This window comes from Pezoporus flaviventris, unplaced genomic scaffold (assembly GCF_033815535.1).
Source record: "Pezoporus flaviventris isolate CSIRO_AGI_PZ_B2104156 unplaced genomic scaffold, CSIRO_AGI_Pfla_v1 ptg000002l, whole genome shotgun sequence".
NCBI lineage: Eukaryota > Metazoa > Chordata > Aves > Psittaciformes > Psittacidae > Pezoporus > Pezoporus flaviventris.
Genome location: NW_026892550.1, coordinates 5,849,063 through 5,865,797, shown reverse-complemented (window position 1 = coordinate 5,865,797; position 16,735 = coordinate 5,849,063). Strand labels below are relative to the sequence as shown.

Genomic DNA, 16,735 nt, shown 5'->3' with positions numbered 1-16,735 from the left:
GGCCGGCAAGCACCAAGACACCGAGCTCCGACCGGCACCCCCTGAGGCGAAGCTCCGCCCCTCCGCCCGCCTGCGTGACGTCACCGGGCAGAGGGCAAGCGCCGGCCAATCCCGCGTCCCGTATCGGCGACGGGCGCTTGGGGGGGTGCGCGCGCAGGCGTGTCTGGGCGGCCGCGCGAGAGCGGCGCGTGGCGGGCCTTTCGAGCCGCCGGGGCGCGCGCGCTCCCTCAGGCTTCCCGCCACCTCCCCGGGGCGCTGAGGTGAGTATCGGGGTCCGGGCCCGCTCGGAGCGGGGCGGGGGGAGCTCAGCGGCCGCAGCGCCTCCTCGTCCCCCCCTTACCCTGCTCCGGGCGACTCTAGGCCGAGATCCCACTTGGCGCTGTGGGCAGCAGCTGCACCGCAGCTGGGACTCGGCCGGAGGGTGTTTCTGCGCCTCCCCTGAGGGTCCCGTTTGCGCGCTGAGGTGGCTGTGGTGATCTGGGGACGGGAATGGTGGACAGCTTCCTCAGGGGTCTTAAGATACTTGTGGTGTTTGATGGCGGCTTGAGCGGCCGTGCATAAGCGTACATAAAGGTACGTGACCTCTTTTGTGTTTATTAGCCCTGTTTTAGTGGGGAAGACAGAGGGCAGTTGCAAAGCTGCCCTGGGGCATGAAACTTGCAAAGCAAATTGTGTTTCTTGTGTAATCCGTAAGTGTAAGCTACATTAAATACACACCGAATTTCAGAAGGGTGCTTTTAGTTGTTAAGCACTCATGTCCTCCAGGCTGGCTGAGAGAGTGGGGTGTTCTGTGGGACGCATGTTCCACCAAGCTAAAAAAAACCCGACCAACCAAGCTGGATATTACTGCAGAATTGCAGAAAAGGCCTTCTGTCTTCCTTGATAATTCATGGAATCGTAGAATGGTTTGGGTTGGAAAAGACCTTAAGATCATCCAGTTCCAATCCTCCTGTCCTGTTTGCTGCTTGCACTCACCTTAGGATCCCAAAGCTAGTTTGGTTGCTGGGTGTTCCCCAAAGCATCAAACCCCTTGTCATTTTTAAGTTGTGACTATTTTCACTGGAGTATTTACACTGATATTAACTTTTTTATACTTTGTCAAAGCCCTGCATTATTGTGTTGAGATATTTTTACGTTAACAGATTCCTTGTTCTGTTCGCAGAGGAAACTTTAAAATGAAGGTCCAGAAGACAAGATTCTGTTTGTTGCAGAAGTAAAATCTTTATAAAGAAGATCTCAAAGTGCAGTGTAATCTCACTGTTTAGTTTTTAGAAGAAGCTGAAAGCTCCTCTCACTTTGGAAGCTTGATTGTGGGTGGGTGTTTTTGTTTTATTTAATGTGAGTAAAACTATATGAGTGAATCACTTCTGCAGCCAGTGAATTACTCAATATTTACACTTGTTTCTTTTAAATTTACTATTAAAACAGAGTACCAGGATTAATTTAAGTGAATTAAGGAAAAACATAGGTGTTTGCAAAGATCAGGCATCTAATTGAGGGAAAAAATGTGTCCTGATTTGATGAAAAATTGTATTAAAGAGATCCCTGAAATAAAAATTGGTTTATAGTCTTTGAACATCTGATCCAGAATAGCATTCAGTTTTCTGGGTGATCTGACACTTCCTTTTCCCTGTGCAGACTCTTTATATTAAAATACTGAATGTTCATTTAAAATGACGCCAAAATTACAGCTGGAATAATACCCCAGATTTTTTCCATGTATTTGGATCTTTTCTTTTTACAAAAAAAACCCGAACCCTAAAACTTTAATCATGAACTGTGGAAATGATTTTGTGGCAATTCTCAAGAAAATTGGATATCCAAAAGCTGATGAGCTTAAAGGAGATGATTTTGACTGGCTGGTTGAATCTTTGAAAAGCAGATCATTCCTGGAGTGTTTTTTTAGCAATATAAATAAGCAGTATGTGGTATCTGAACAAGAACTGCAAGAGTTTGATAATTTTCGTGAGTCTGGTAAGCCCGTTTTGGAAGGAAATGCACTGGATGAAGTCCTTAAAACTCTGAAGCCTGTGGATTCAAAGAGCAGTAGACAAGAGGAGGAGGAACTGAAGACATTAAAGGATGAGCTTCAGATTCTTCAGAAGTTAAAAAAACTTCAAATTCATCGGTATAATAAGCTTCAAATGATGGTTTCTGAAAACAGCCATCTGTTACAGATGTTAAAAGGCAGAGAGAAGGAAGCACGTAAAGAATTAAAAGAAGGATTGGAGGTGTTTACTGTGGCAGCTAATGAACTTAACAATGAACTGCTGTCTTTTACGGATGCAACTAAGAAATGGGCCTCTTTCGTTACTGCTTCAGATTCAGAACAAGGGTCAGATCCACAGCCAGTTTTTTTTTCCCAACTTTCTTTGGACAAGTATTTGGCTCAGGAAGAAGAAAACTCTGCAGCTCTTAGCTCACACATAAACAAAAGTTTTGATCAAAGTGTGTCTAAATGGGTTGAAAATTCACATGAAGGCAGCTTTCAGTTTGCAGATGTCAGTGAACAAGACACTTGTGAGGAGACTAATGAAATCTCTGAGGAGACTCAAGAGGTGGTCAGGCTCCAGACAGCATATATTTGTGCTCAACATCAGCTAATTCACATGCAAGCCAAAGAGGAGAGCCTGAATTCAGCTATAAAGTGTGCAGAGAGCATGTTGCAGTCCTTAAACAGCAAGGTAAGCCACAAGAGGTAACAGAAGGTAGTAGAGTTCTGAACAGGCAGGCATGGTCAACTGGGTGTAGTAAAAGAAAATGCTGAGTTACCGCTCTTTTAGCTGTTTTTACATAATGAGATTGTACAAGTTCTAGTCTTGATCACAAAACTACTCTTGTGAAATAGCTCCAGTTTCTATAGTTAGGAATTTTTCAGTATGGAGTACCTTTAATGCTGCTTTCCAGAATTAAAAAAAACAACTACCTTAAAAGCCCCAGGACTTAGTAGTACCGTTCTAGTTTAGTTTAACTTTGTATTTTCAAATGATAAGTGTTTCTCAGTTATTTGTGCAGAAAAAAACAAAAGCTTAACTTTGCTTGACATTTTGTGGTGCTGAAGAGCTAATATGATTAATGAATTCTTGTTTGTATTCTATAGCATAAACTTAAAAAGTTTTAGTTTGCTGACTTTTTGAAACTCGGGTATTTGTACCAAATAAATGAATCTGATAGTTGAAGCCCCAGAAACCTCTCAACAAGTGAGTGATAGACAGATATGGCTACTGGAATTTAAGAAATTGTAATAGGAGAAAACACATTAGCTTGTGCCAGTCATGGACTAACTTAAGGCATCATGTCAGTTGGTGTGTTTTCATTTATGGATGACTAGCATATAGGACTTGATTACAGTTATTTGGAAAAGATTGATTTTGGTAGCAGTGTTGATAATCATCCGACTGACTATCAAAAATTGTGCTTGAGAGATTTCAGTCATAGAAGAGAATAGTTAGGGTTGGAAAGAACCTTAAGATCATACAGTTCCAACACCCTGCCGTGGGCAGGGGCACCTCACACTAAACCATGTCACCCAAGGCTCTGTTCAACCTGGCCTTGAACACCGCTGGGGGTGGAGCATTCACAACTTCCTTGGGCAACCCATTCCAGTGCCTCACCACCCTTACAGTAAAGAACTTCTTCCTTATATCCAATCTAAACTTCCCCTGTTTAAGTTTTAACCCATTACCCCTTGTCCTGTCACTAGAGTCCCTAATGAAGAGTCCCTTCCCAGCATCCTTGTAGGTCCCCTTCAGATACTGGGAGCTGCTCTGAGGTCTCCATGCAGCCTTCTCTTCTCCAGGCTGAACAGCCCCAACTTCCTCAGCCTGTCTTCCTACGGGAGGTGCTCCAGTCCCTTGATCATCCTCATTGCCCTCCTCTGGACTTGTTCCAACAGTTCCATGTCCTTTTTATGTTGAGGACACCAGAACTGCACACAATACTCCAAGTGAGGTCTCAGCAGAGTAGAGGAGCAACATCACCTCATTCGACCTACTGGTCATGCTCTTTTTGATGCAGCCCAGGATGCAGTTGGTTTTTTGGGCTGCGAGTGTACACTGAAGCTGGCTTATGTTAAGTTTCTCGTCGACCAACACCCCAATTCCTTCTCTACAGGGCTGCTCTGAATCTCTTCTCTGCCCAACCTGTAGCTGTGCCTGGGATCCATTGCTCTGACCCAGGTGTAGGACCTTGCACTTGGTGTGATTAAACTTCATAACATCAGCCCACCTCACAGGTGTGTCGAGGTCCCTCTGGATGGCATTCCTTACCTCCAGCCTGTCAACGGAACCACACAGCTTGGTGTCATCGGCAAACTTGCTGAGGGTGCACTCAATCCCACTGTTTATGTCACCGACAAAGATGTTGAACAAGACTGGTCCCAACACTGGTCCCTGAGGGACATCACTCGTTATTGGTCTCCAGCTGGACATTGAGCCATTCACCACAACTCTGTGTGTGGCCATCCAGTCAGTTCTTTACCCACCGAGTGGTCCATCCATCAAATTGATGTCTCTCCAATTTAGAGACCAGGATGTCGTGTGGGACAGTGTCGAATGCTTTACACAAGTCCAGGTAGATGACATCAGCTGCTCTACCCCTGTCCATCAGTTCTGTAGCCCCATCATAGAAGGCCACCAAACTGGTCAGGCAGGATTTCCCCATAGTCAAACATGCTTGAAACCTGGGTGCCAAGTAAAATACAGCTCTTCTGTTTTCAACAGAATAAGTGTTTCCTGGCCCTGCAAAAGAATGAAATTACTGTTTTTTTTTGAAATACATTTATTTGATACCTACGTTGTATTTGCCTTATGTTGTAAAGTTTTATAAAACTGCCTGTGAAGTTCTTATTTAATTTTATAGATAGAAAAGATGCAGTGATTTTGATGTAACAAGAGTACATGAATCTTGGATGAACTGCATAAATATGTTAGGGAAGTGGCTTGGAGGGAACCAGGAAGATACTGACAGATATTTTGTTTTATGCAGGATATTGGGGAACAAGAAAACCTCACTGGCAAAATACCTGGTTTAAGTGATGAAATTTCAGCAATTAAAGAAGATATAACTCGGATAAACAATGAAGAGCTGATGCCCCTTCTGAAGGAGAAGGCATCACTTCTGAGCATGCCTGTGGAGAAATGCTACTTGGAGCATCAGATTGCTCAGCAAGAGTATTGTGCTTCAAGACAAAATGAAATATTCAGGCATTTGATAAGACAGAAGGCATCATTTGAACTTATTCAGCTAGACTGTGAAATGGAGTTTAGGAGAAATAAGAAGATCTCCTGTCAACTCGAGAAGTTGGTAGAATCTCTAAAACAGCGCGCTGATGAGTTGCAGCAGAGCCTACAGGAGAAAACTGAGCAAATTAAACATGCACAGCCAAGAAACACTATTAGTTCAAAGGATGGTTTCTCTTTCAGGTAAGCTTTATAGTCACTGTTGAACTTTGACATAATATTGGGGAAATAAAGGCTTAGGCAAGCTAAGCCTTTAGTCTTTCTGAGTTCTTAGTTACTTGCTAATTAGTATTTTAAATTCTGAAGAACTTCAAGATGAGACTAGCCTCTTGCTTATGCTTTGAAATTATTTTCAGGTTTGCCTGAGTCAAAACTGTTCAATTATCAGACTTACTAATATTGCTGAAACATTCCTAAGCAGCTTCCGGAATATAACAGAAGTTTAAAGCCAAACCTGTCTTTTATAAGTGCCCTGAACTACAACCTCTTGAAAGTTATTCTAGAAGTATAGATCTGGAAAGCTGTAAATGATAGTGATTTCCCAGATCGTATGCATGGCCTCAGCAGCTTAGCCTGCAAAACCCCCCGTGTGGTAGAAGAGAGGAACGACTTCTTCAATATGGGAAAAGGGTTTAGCTCGTTTTTACTGCCTGATTTGCCCTCTGCCTTAAGGGTCCTGTCCCCACGGAGGAGTCTGTTTTTCACCAGCAAAGTAATGAAGTCTCCTTGTAGCTCAGGTGATACAGTAGGAATGTGCACTGTGTTGCTGTCACATCAAGACTCTAAACCTTTTGATGAGGTGTACTGTATAATTATAGGTGTGTTAACGTCAGACTTTCTATCTGTTAAAACTGTGCTTTATGTTTTTTAATAATAAAGTGATAACTGAGTATGGGCTTGCACAGTGGATAATTGCAAGAATTAGGCAGCATTAATTTTGCTTCCATTGTGTTTGTGTTGGCAACTCGTAACATTTTTGTTCAGGTTTATTATTAATGTTTCCAAATTGCTGAATGCCATCTGGCTATTTATCACTTTGTTTGCTTGGTTTAGTTTTATCCTTTTTCAAAGGAAAAGGAAGTTGAAAGAGTTACAAACCCTAAAGGGTTTGCTATTAATTCACATCAGCCAATGAAGTCTGCTGGCTTTCAGCACTTAAAAAAATTGCATCTTACTTTGTAGCCCTGGAAATATCAGGAAATAATTGGCAAGAGCACACTGACAATGTCTGTTTGCATTCTTTTGGTGCTTACTAACTGGTATTGTGGTATTTCATTGCTGTTAATTTAATATTGAAATATTTTTGACTCTTGTTAATCACATACTAGCTATAAATAGATAGGATCATGAAATCAGTGGGAGAAGGAGTAAAGAGTACCCTGAGCAGTATTGTCCTTTAGTAGTCCTCTGACTTCTCAGGATGAACATTTTCTCTTGAGTAATAATGACAGGATTGCTTAGGAAACTTAAAAACGTTTGTGTGTCTTAACTTCATTTGTTACAGGCTATATCAGCTTCTGGAAGGAGAAAATAAAACCCAAGAATTATTTAAAACATACAAAGGCTTGGAGCAGATGGCTCAGAAGTTAAAGCAGGACTGTGCTACAGCACAAGATCAGCTAGCAGCCTCTTCTCAAGAACAGTCTCTCCTTTTGTCCAAGCTAGAAAGTGATGTACATACCCTTTATGATGAGCTGTATCATGGAGGAGGTCGAATACAACTCAGTAATCAGGTAAGCCGTTATCTACTTACTAAAATTATTACACTTAATATGTCATGTTCTTCTCCTGAGAACACCATGGTATGAAGGCTGTAGGCACACAAACTGGCTCCCACATGTCAGCGACAAATTTCTTGGCATAATGATAATGGATGCAGTACTTTGTTCTTAGCAAATGCTGGATTTTGTAGGTGTTGGCAGATAGTGATTTCTTGTTACTGAGCAGATCGTTGCATCTAACTTCATTTCTTCCAAAGGCATATCCAGTCCTGTATTGCTGGCAAGTTTATGGTATGGGTAATAAGTCATCTGGATATGGTATCACTAGAAAACGATTTAAATTTCTCATTCTTTCAGGTGGGTTTTTTTCCCCAGTTACCTGTAACACCTCAGTAGTATGGTTTGTTCCCTTAAAAAGCCTGGCCATAGGTGGCTCATTTGGACAATATAACAGCATCAGAATTTTGAAGGACAGTTGTAGTAGGGCAACCCTGCTGCAGAGCTCCCAGCTGATAGATTCAGAGCCTCTTTTAAATGGGAGTTGGGGTACTTAAATGCAACTTGTTACTTTTTTTTAATTGTAGATACCTCAAAGGTGGATTGAGGTAGTCTTCTGTTACATTATACTTCTTTGGTTAAATACACACAAATATGTTTATTGCTGCCATCTGTCAAGTGTATTTGCAACATATAGAAGAGTTTTTATAACAAAATGAAACTGTGATTGGAGCAATACGTGTTTAGGGATTATAGGTTATTAATCAAATGCCTTTCTGTTGATTCACATTGCCTCTTAAAACAGTGACATCTCTATTGCTGCTGTTTCTTAAGAAAAGCAATTCCTTTAATAAGGAAATAATGTGGAAGATGAGTGGCCTGCTTGCACTGAACTATCTTAAGAGTGACAGTTGGGAAAATTGTAGCTGTTAATTAATGATTAAATTTTAAAATTGCATGGGCTTTTCTGTTGTAGTGGGGTGTTTTTTCTGTTCCCTTGTAAGATAGGAAGACTTGTTAAATATGTCATTCAGCCATCTGTCCAGCTGAAGGCTGGGTAAAGAAGGAAATGAATTTACATTTTCATAACCTGATGTGAGTACTGTTACACAGAGCTCAAAAGTTATGTGAATTAAGTGGAATTCCTTAGCACCTGTCTTTCTATTATCTGTGATGACTTTTCAATTACAAGAAAAGTTGCTTTCAAAAGCAAATAAACTTTTGTATTTCTAGTTCAGGTAATGTATTAACAATAAAAAAGTAATTTTTTATTTTGTCTTGTATCTTTTGTTAGGAACTTGTTGAGCAGTTGCAGCAACTGGAAACCAATGTAAATAAATTAAACAAACTCCTTATTGATCTGATGGCTGATGTGAAGTCAAAGAGAAGCTTTTTAGAGTCCAATAAGCTGCTTCAGATGGAAAGAAGCTTGTATGTGTATTTTTATACAGATGAAGATCGCTTGAAAGAGATGGTGGAGAAGCTGGAGCAGCAGGCTGAGGTGAAAGCCCATGCTCTGGCAGATGAGCATTTTGCCACCAGTGGAGTTCTCAATTTTTAAACTTCAGTGTATTTTTAAGAAAGGAAAGTATGTTAATGTAAACTGTCTGTAAGCTTATGGAATGATAACTATTGGTTTATCAAGGCTAACATTTATCTACCATTGTGATGTATGTTTTAACTGCCACAGTTACCGGCTTTGGGTTGTATGCTGCTTTATGGCTTTTGGCATCTGCCCACTGAGTTCACATCTCGGTTTTGTCACAGTTCTTCAATACGGAGTAATACATTGGTTATTTAAATGAATTGCATTCAGGCTGGTCTTCTGCTAGCCTTTATGTTGATTTCCAGTGCACACAGCATAGCACAAAAAAGAACATTTTCTGCATATGGAATAGATTTTCTTGCATGCTAAGAACTTTTGATATGTGAGCTAACAAATAAACACAAGGCATTCCAGATTTTGGAACAAGAATGTAATGTGCTCATTCTGAAGAGGAGAGTTCTCTTCAGGATATGCCGTGATTGTTTCCCGTATAGTTCTTCTTATGAAGATTTGGTGTTGCTAGAAATATGTTGCAGTATGTACCAGAATGTTTCAAGTACCACAACCATCTACTTTAAGACCATTCCGATATCTTTTAATTTACCTTACAGCCTGTCTTTTTCCTTGAAATCAGTCCCTATTCATCCTGAGCTCTTCAAAGAAGAATAATTTTAAATTGACCTTCTGGACTCTAAAGTTTTCTCTGTCTGTCAAGGCAAAGCAAGCCATTCTGCCTCTCTCTCCCTTTCATATGCTTACTGTAAATTCCAGCTGGATAGATACAACAAATACTAATGTAGCCTGATGGATCATCCTCTTTGAATCTGGATACAAATATCTGTACTTGTAAGTATTCAAACTTGCAATCTGTCAATGGCCTTGAGCTAAGAAAAAAATTTCCCTGTAAGCAGAGGAAATATTGTCAAGGTTCACCATCAAGGCAACATTTGTCTCAATGGATTTAGTGGGAGATGACCAGAGTAATAGGGCTCCAGTTACTAACTTGTACAGCAGCAATTTACCTAACAGCAGATTTTGGCAGAGCAGTTGACTTGTACAGCTTGCATCCTCTTAAGTATTTTTAAAATACTGGGTATTTATTTTGTCTTTATGGTAAGTTTTATACATTGTTCTGGTCTAACTGTAAAGAAAACAAGTCATCAGTATGGACACTGTTGTTTCTGATTCTCCTGTATGTGTTGTATCAATGGGCTCTTCAAGTATTTTGTAAGTATTATAGAACATGGGTACAGGTCAACTGGAAAAGCAGCTGCTTTTTGAAAAAGGATAAAATTTGGAACAGCAGTAGCTGCGGTCAAAGGTTGTAGAGACTTTAGATGTTGCTGACCTGTTTCTTAAATTAACAAACTATAGTAACTATTTCAAAATTATTAAGATTTAATAGTACTTGAGTACATCAATTAAGTTTAAGAAACAGAGGTCTTCTGTAAGTATTTTCTGAAACAACACATCACTAATGTTTATATATATTGTGATAGGAAGACCTGTTTCTTTCATCCTGTATTGGCTCTGGTTTTGACAGTTATTTGAAAGTGTTTTTTTCTTGATAAAATGTGGGCAGCAATAATAGTAAATGTATTTACATGCTAGATAAAACTAGTTTAAAGATGCTGAGAAGGGGAGGTGGTTCATGTGTAAATGGTAATTGTTTTATTTGTCATGGTTTTTGTATTGGAAATCAGCTGAACTTAATAGGACTGATTTTATAAATGTATTAAAATTTTCAAAGTAGTTTTTGTAAATTACTGCAGTTTGATGATTTTTATTTACAATACATAACTGATAGTAATGTCAGAGGAGTTGTTCAGCCATTCATTCTCAATAGAAAGTGACGTGCACTGTATTTTGTCTTAAATTTCAAAAGAATTGAAGTGTGGGTTGTTCTGTGGCTCTGATATAATGCATTATTTGCATGTGTTTTCTGTTTAGGTTTAATCTTAAAAATGGAACAGTATGCATCATACATAGGATGTGAGATTTCTAAAGTGCCTTTATCTGATAGCGCTCAGAGAATTATGTCAGCTTTGCAATCTATTCCTGTAGAAGTTCAGACTAGCAGAAAAAAGAACCAGAGTGAGTAAATCTCAGCCTATTTAAGCATTTCCATTTTCAATTGAAAAATTGAAACCCAAACAAATAAACCGGTATCAAATCTATGGTCCCTATTTAAAAGAAGAGAAAGGTGAGTGTTTAGATTTCCAGGGTTAGAAAAGGAGTTCAGCTGTAACTGTGACATTTGCTGGGGCTTTTCTGATTGAATACTACTATACAAGTGCAAAGAACTAGGTAGGATATTACCGGTATCCTCAACTTCATTGTTTTATTTCCTGTCCCTGCTAAGTGGTATAGAATTAGATGAGAATTTCAAACTGTCAATTAACTAATACTGTAAATTCAATGTATACAGTAACTTGACTCTGGACTAGATATTTGAAGATCACTAGAGGTACTGAGAACTTGCCAGAAGGCCTGTAAACTCTCCAGACTCATGTTTGTCCTTTGAACACATGTTCATTAGCAACTTGCTCCTTGTGAAATTCTAGGGTGAAGAGTGAATAGAAGTCCCAGAGATAGAGTGAATTAGCTAATGTTAGAAATGCTTCAGCAGATCTCTGACTGTTGAGCAAATTTTAGTCAGAATGTTGTGGATACTATGGAGGTTTTGCAAGATGGAATTTTTATTCTCAGTTCTGTGCATTTCACAGAATGTAGCTCTGGAAAGAAGTAGATAGAGTTGTGCTTCATTTCAGTTGTCTCTTTTCCCCTGAGAACTAGATCCTGGCACATCTGGTCAAGGCGATTCAGATCTAGCACTTGTCCTTGTGTACATGGCGTTTGTTGCAGCCTCTGGTTTATTAAATGACAGATCAGGTGGTTCTTTCAGTGGCAAAGTAATGGATGAGTGGATCCTGATGGTGGAGCACTGAAAAGGATAGTTCATTGCTGCGTAAATCAGTGATACTTTAAATACAGAAGGTGGGTTCATTTTAAAATGGTACATTTGGACCAAACCCGACATTATTTTAAAGAAAATCTGATCCTTCTTCTGCCTCAGTTTAATTACTGTTTCACTTTTCTTGCTATTGTGTCATTTTCCTTTCCTTAATTTTCTTGTGTGATGTTCTTTGTCATAGACTGTAGAACTCTGTGCTGTGTGATATCTCTGCCATGTGACCTTGGCCACTCTTGATCCATTCATTCCATGTCAAGCTGTAAAAAACACCCTGAAGGTGTCTGGTATCTTTAGTCAAATGAACTTGCTGTCCTTGTAGTGCTGTGAAATCCTTATTCCCTAGGGAGTGTAAGAACAGGATAAGCATTTAGTGGTGGCAGGTCACATGACTGGCTTTTCTTGCTTTTGTTTTCCATATAGTGATTATGTTTGTTTCTAGTGCTTTAAGAGCAAACTTTATTTGAATTGTTTTAAGGGAATTGTTTGTGTGTGTATATATATATATCTATATATCTTTAGCTGGATCAACATGGATCTGCAGAGAAGAAAAGGTTTGCCTCCCTTAAAATAAAAATCAAAACCCAACTAAAACCCTGTCATGTTAATTGGTCTATTTCAAACTTTAATGAACTCTGTTTGATTGATATATCTTTAAAGATTAAATTCTGCTTACTGGAAAATCTCTCTTTGGAAGTTAAATACTGGGTTCAATAGGGACAAATACTTGCACTGTTGAACTAGCGGGTGAAATTCTCTGGTTACCTTAACAGTAGAGCTTGTAATGTTCCATGTAGTGTCAAGGACTTAGGAGGCAAGGATGGGTTTCTACTGCCATCTGGTGATACTTTTTCATAAACTAGCAATTTGAGGTTGCATAGCTCTTTAGATAACCGCCGCACTGAATACTGAGTGCTGAAAGAGAGAAATGTAGTTGTCATCATCTTCTCTGGAGAGTGAATTTGTCAAGAAAAAATGTCTGTGTATGAAACAATGAAAAGTATTGAATATAAACTCAGTCACTGTCATTCTTTAATTATAATTTTATTGTTGTAGGAAGTGTTAAGAAAAACAAACCTAAAATGAAGCTACAGTTACAGCCAGATTCACTGTTGTAACAGCTCAGGTTAAAAGTCTGAGCTGGAGTTAAATAACTGATTATACACATAAACCAGTATGAACCTGCATTTACTACTATAGTAATCTTAGTTTCTTATGGAGACTAAGCTAGTTAGTCTTTGAAAATGCTTTTTTGAGTGTTTTAAGTACAAGGTCCTGATTTGCCAAGGTATCTTTTTTTTTTTTTCCTTTTTTTAACAGCTTCAGTAAATAGAGATAGATCATCTTATGATCAGTTTGACATTGGTCATCACCACATTAGGTTCAGAAAGTGTCTTACTGCTGGCAGTACAAATTTCATAGCTGAAAAGAGTAGTGGAGTATTTGACTCGGTATGGAAAAGAAGTCAGGAGGGAACAAAATGCATATTCTACCCATGAGGTGTCCCCATGAGCTGGGCAATAAAAGAATCTTGAGATAAAGGAATCCCAACTAATTGCAAAATCTGGAGAGACCCCCAAATATTGCTGGCCTGTTGCTCCTTCTTTTATTCCAGTCTTCACTTCTCTTCTTGGGGCTGTCGGGCAGTGTTGAGGACAGAAAAGAGAAGGCATGTCCTGACTCATTTAGCAAGGTGCAGAGCCCTAAGGTGCATTTGCAAAGCAGCTTTTATGCTACAGCATCTCTGCTTTTAGTGCTGTGTGGTAAATGTCACTGGTGGCTTAGTGGTGGGCCAGGCTGGCAGCTGTACTTGGGCACAGTTTGGCAGCTCTGAATTTTTGTTCTTGCCTGGTCCTGTGATACCTGTTTACTACAAGGATGAGGAATGGGAAAAAAAATTATGCTTTGCAGATAAAGCATGGTCAGTTCTCTGTAGGGTACAGTATGCTAAAAATGTATAAGCAAATAATGTTTTGCTGAAGAAAATTATTATGCCTAATTCCAAGAAAACAGTTAAACTGCTTAAGAGACCAAGATGGATCTGTTTTCTTTAAGGAAGGAAAGATGAATATTTATGGTATTACCATAATGCCTTTTAATACTGTGGAAAATGTTTGCTTTATAACAAATTTGAATTCATTTTTTCTTAATGGGGGCAGAGCACATATTTAGGAACCTGCAGGGCCCTTTTAAGCATGAATGGTATTAATTTGAGGAAAATGGTTGTCATGGAAAATTTTATTGCAATTACTTTAGGTTTGGTAGCATTGTCAGTAATGTAACACTGTATGTGTATCTGAAGTAATACGTGCTGCTCTCAGATTCACCTGTAGTGTAAAATGTTTCTCGTTCTTTTTTTAAAGGTATAGAGAAGACAAAGGACAATAAACTAGGTTATAAGGATGCACATCTGAAAAATAAAAAGGCAAGCATTTTATAAGATTGAAGACCACTAAAAGCAGTCTTTCTATAGCAGGTTCGAAGTTGGTATAGACTAGCACTTCCATAACAAGCTTTATTACAATATAATGTATGCACTCCTAATTAACTTTCCCCTGCCTTATTTGCACTTGGCATCTATTTACCTATGAGAGTCTTGTCCCCACTTCTGTTACCTTTTTTTATTGCAAGTTATTTTTGACAGGCTGGTTAGAAATAAATAAGGTTGCCACGTTTAGGTAGTTCCAGGTTTAAAAAGGTTCTCAAACATCTGTCACTAAGCAATCACTAACAAATAATCATAATGTGAGCTGATTTATATGAAAAATTAGTTTGTATTAGGAAGCTTAGTTTTTGATTTAATCATCTCTGAATTTGGTTTAATATACCTGTGAGTGACAGCGAGTGTAGGAATGAGAATGGAGCGCCAATTCAGGCTGCAATTGCAAGATCCGTTGAGTTGATCAGTGAGTTGCAGATACTGCAAATGTACTACCCCTGTCCCAGATGGTAATTTCACAGCCTTCCTTAACTCTGACTGGTGCATGTTGCACATTTTAAGTCCATTCAGGTTGCTCAAGATGCAGAAAACCAGTTAGCTTTGTGGGATTGAGATGGTTTCCTGCAAATTAAATTGGCTTGTAGGTAGACATGCAGCTGTGGATGCACATGGATAGTAATGGAAGCTCTTTTTCTGGGGATGGGGTGCTAATTTTGACTCACTGTATCTAATGAAATTTTCCTAGATCCACATAAATTGTGAAACTACATCCTGGGAGTTGTTTTCTCTAGTTCTTCCTAGAAGCTGCTGCTTCTCTCTGTGGTTAATTGTAGTTCCAACTGTATTATTCTGACTTGATAATTAAATTGCTATGTTCTTATTTTTGAACCTCTAAAAAAGAAACACTTATTCCTCATTCTATAATTGCTTGAGTGTCCTAATTCAAATTCTACTGTGTTAAACGATGCAACTATTTGCATTGCCTGGAGAATACAGCTGAGCGAATTAGTTGTCTTTCTACAGCTCTTTAACATTTGGTCTTTCTGTGATACTATTTCTCCACTTATGGCAACTTCTTACAGTGTGCAGTTTTTGATTAGCATTGCCTAAATCCAAGTAATTTGGCTTCAGAACAACCACTATACATTTTGGTAATAGCAAAAGCCTTGTTAGCTCCCCTTTTATATTTACTTGGAACCTGTTAATTGTATTTCTGCTGTAGAGTTAATCCTGTAAAGTATGATCTCAAGCAGTATAAGCCTTTTTCATCTTTTGACTGTAGTTCTGAGGTTTGGGAGCACAGGAACTGGGTTGAGGAATATTGCAAAACCAGAACACCCCCCCAGCAACTTACTGGCTCTCTCATTCTGGTTTGCTCAGTCGATACAGATGGAGTAGAAATGGACGACACCCTTTGATCAGTGAATATTGTCATTGTGGGGGAATGGATGGGAGCCTTGCACAACAGTAACTTGTGGTTCCTTTGAAGTGAAAAGGCCCTGATTTTAGGAATGGTAATGGCAGCAGAGGTACTGAAGGAGACTCTGCTCCAAGAGCAGAAAATACAGTCATTATTAGAGGCTTCAGTTGCTTTTCAGTGGAGTGGGTGAATATTAAGCTTATGTATGATGCTAAGACTTAAGAATTAGGAGACAGCGACTTTGTGTAACAGTTGGAGAACTCACGAGATAAATTGTGTTGTATTTGATTCTGTGTGAAATCAGGTTCAAAATCTTCATGTTGAAGGAAGCTCTGTCAGGGACTGTAATCTTTCTGAAGATTAAAAGATAAGTTATAATAGGAATGTGTAATTTCAAAAAATGAAGGAGCTTTTAAAAGAAAATAAATAGAATTTCCCCTCCAAAGCCAAAACATTTGTAGGTAGTATAGGTATTTATTCAGAACAGAATATTGGAGACTTAAAACGAATACTAAAATCTGTCCAGGAAAAAGGAAGTGTGGCTAAATGACAGTGTGAAGTAGACCACTAAGAACATCATCATGCAAAATGCTGAACTTGGCGGTATTTGTATTCTTTTATAGTTACCTCATTTGAGTAAGTTAAATGTAAATATAATAGTATAGTCCCAGTAAACTTTGAGAAGCAGCTTGCAAATGCATCCCTAATAATCCATCATCTTTCCAAATGCTCAGGAGTCAAAAGCTTGCCAGCTCCTGTAAGACCTGTTGATGATCAAGGCTTAAGAGGAGTATTGAGGGAAGATACAACTCTATATATCTGTAAATAGTTAAACAGAGATTTACCTTGGGGGATCTTGCAAAGGTTGCCAGCTGCTATTCCAGAGTTCCTTGTTTATGAAATGAAGACAGAGGATCTATCTCAGCTGAAGAGGTTGTAAAAGAAACTAACAAAATAAACAGTAAGATAATATTAGGCCAGTGGCATAGTGAGGAAATTTCTGAAGGAAATCCAGGATGAAGGAGTAAAATCATGACGTTAACATGCAACTTCTTGCTTAATGCTCTTTAATAGCATGCTGCTGTAAAGGGATCCAGGGACTGTCTGAAGGAGGAAAGCTGTTCTGGGCATAGTGGGTTAAGTGGAATAGAATAAAATAATCATACTTGTGATAATACATCTTCAGTGCAACTTTCATATACATTTTATTTACATCTTAGTCTTGCAAGTTGTTTGAAGAAATTGGTGGAGAGCCAGTTGACTCAGTGTACTTGAATTTCCAAAGCAGCCATTATGGTCCCTTGCCAAAACTTCAGTAAATGAAGCTGTCATGAAAAATGCTCTGAATATTGAGCTAAAGATGGAGATGAATGTTTTTTTTCTCTCTTCAAAGGCCACCA

The 16,735-nt window shown here is 39.0% G+C and overlaps 2 protein-coding genes across 8 annotated transcripts in view; both read left to right on the top strand.

Annotated features, from left to right (window-relative positions):
* Positions 1-321: 321 nt before the first annotated feature.
* On the top strand, positions 322-8,764 carry HAUS3 (HAUS augmin like complex subunit 3). Its single transcript, XM_061467349.1, has 5 exons — positions 322-573; positions 1,163-2,684; positions 4,987-5,423; positions 6,745-6,973; positions 8,253-8,764. The coding sequence occupies exons 2-5, from the start codon at positions 1,773-1,775 to the stop codon at positions 8,517-8,519; spliced, it is 1,845 nt and encodes a 614-aa protein (XP_061323333.1). The 5' UTR covers positions 322-573; positions 1,163-1,772; the 3' UTR covers positions 8,520-8,764.
* Positions 8,765-9,334: 570 nt separating this feature from the next.
* The window catches only part of POLN (DNA polymerase nu), a 95,575-nt gene continuing 88,174 nt past the window's right edge, over positions 9,335-16,735 (top strand). For 5 of the 7 annotated variants that reach the window (XR_009745889.1, XM_061467312.1, XM_061467290.1 and 2 more), the window contains exon 1: positions 14,901-15,444. Coding sequence is in view for 5 of the 7 variants with exons in the window: in XM_061467312.1 (XP_061323296.1) it covers positions 15,427-15,444 (18 nt within the window). In the remaining 2 variants the exon portion in view is untranslated. Of the gene's footprint in view, positions 9,351-10,277; positions 10,599-13,838; positions 13,901-14,900; positions 15,445-16,735 lie in introns of those variants that run through there. The other 2 variants (XM_061467340.1, XM_061467316.1) reach the window with 2 other exon arrangements.

What these genes read in the sequence shown, in the direction of transcription:
- HAUS3 (XM_061467349.1), top strand. Translation starts at nt 1,773, where the DNA reads ATGAACTGTGGAAATGATTTTGTGGCAATTCTCAAGAAAATTGGATAT. An exon ending in TGCAGTCCTTAAACAGCAAG is followed by an intron (nt 2,685 to 4,986) that starts GTAAGCCACAAG and finishes TGTTTTATGCAG; the next exon opens with GATATTGGGGAACAAGAAAA. An exon ending in AAGGATGGTTTCTCTTTCAG is followed by an intron (nt 5,424 to 6,744) that starts GTAAGCTTTATA and finishes CATTTGTTACAG; the next exon opens with GCTATATCAGCTTCTGGAAG.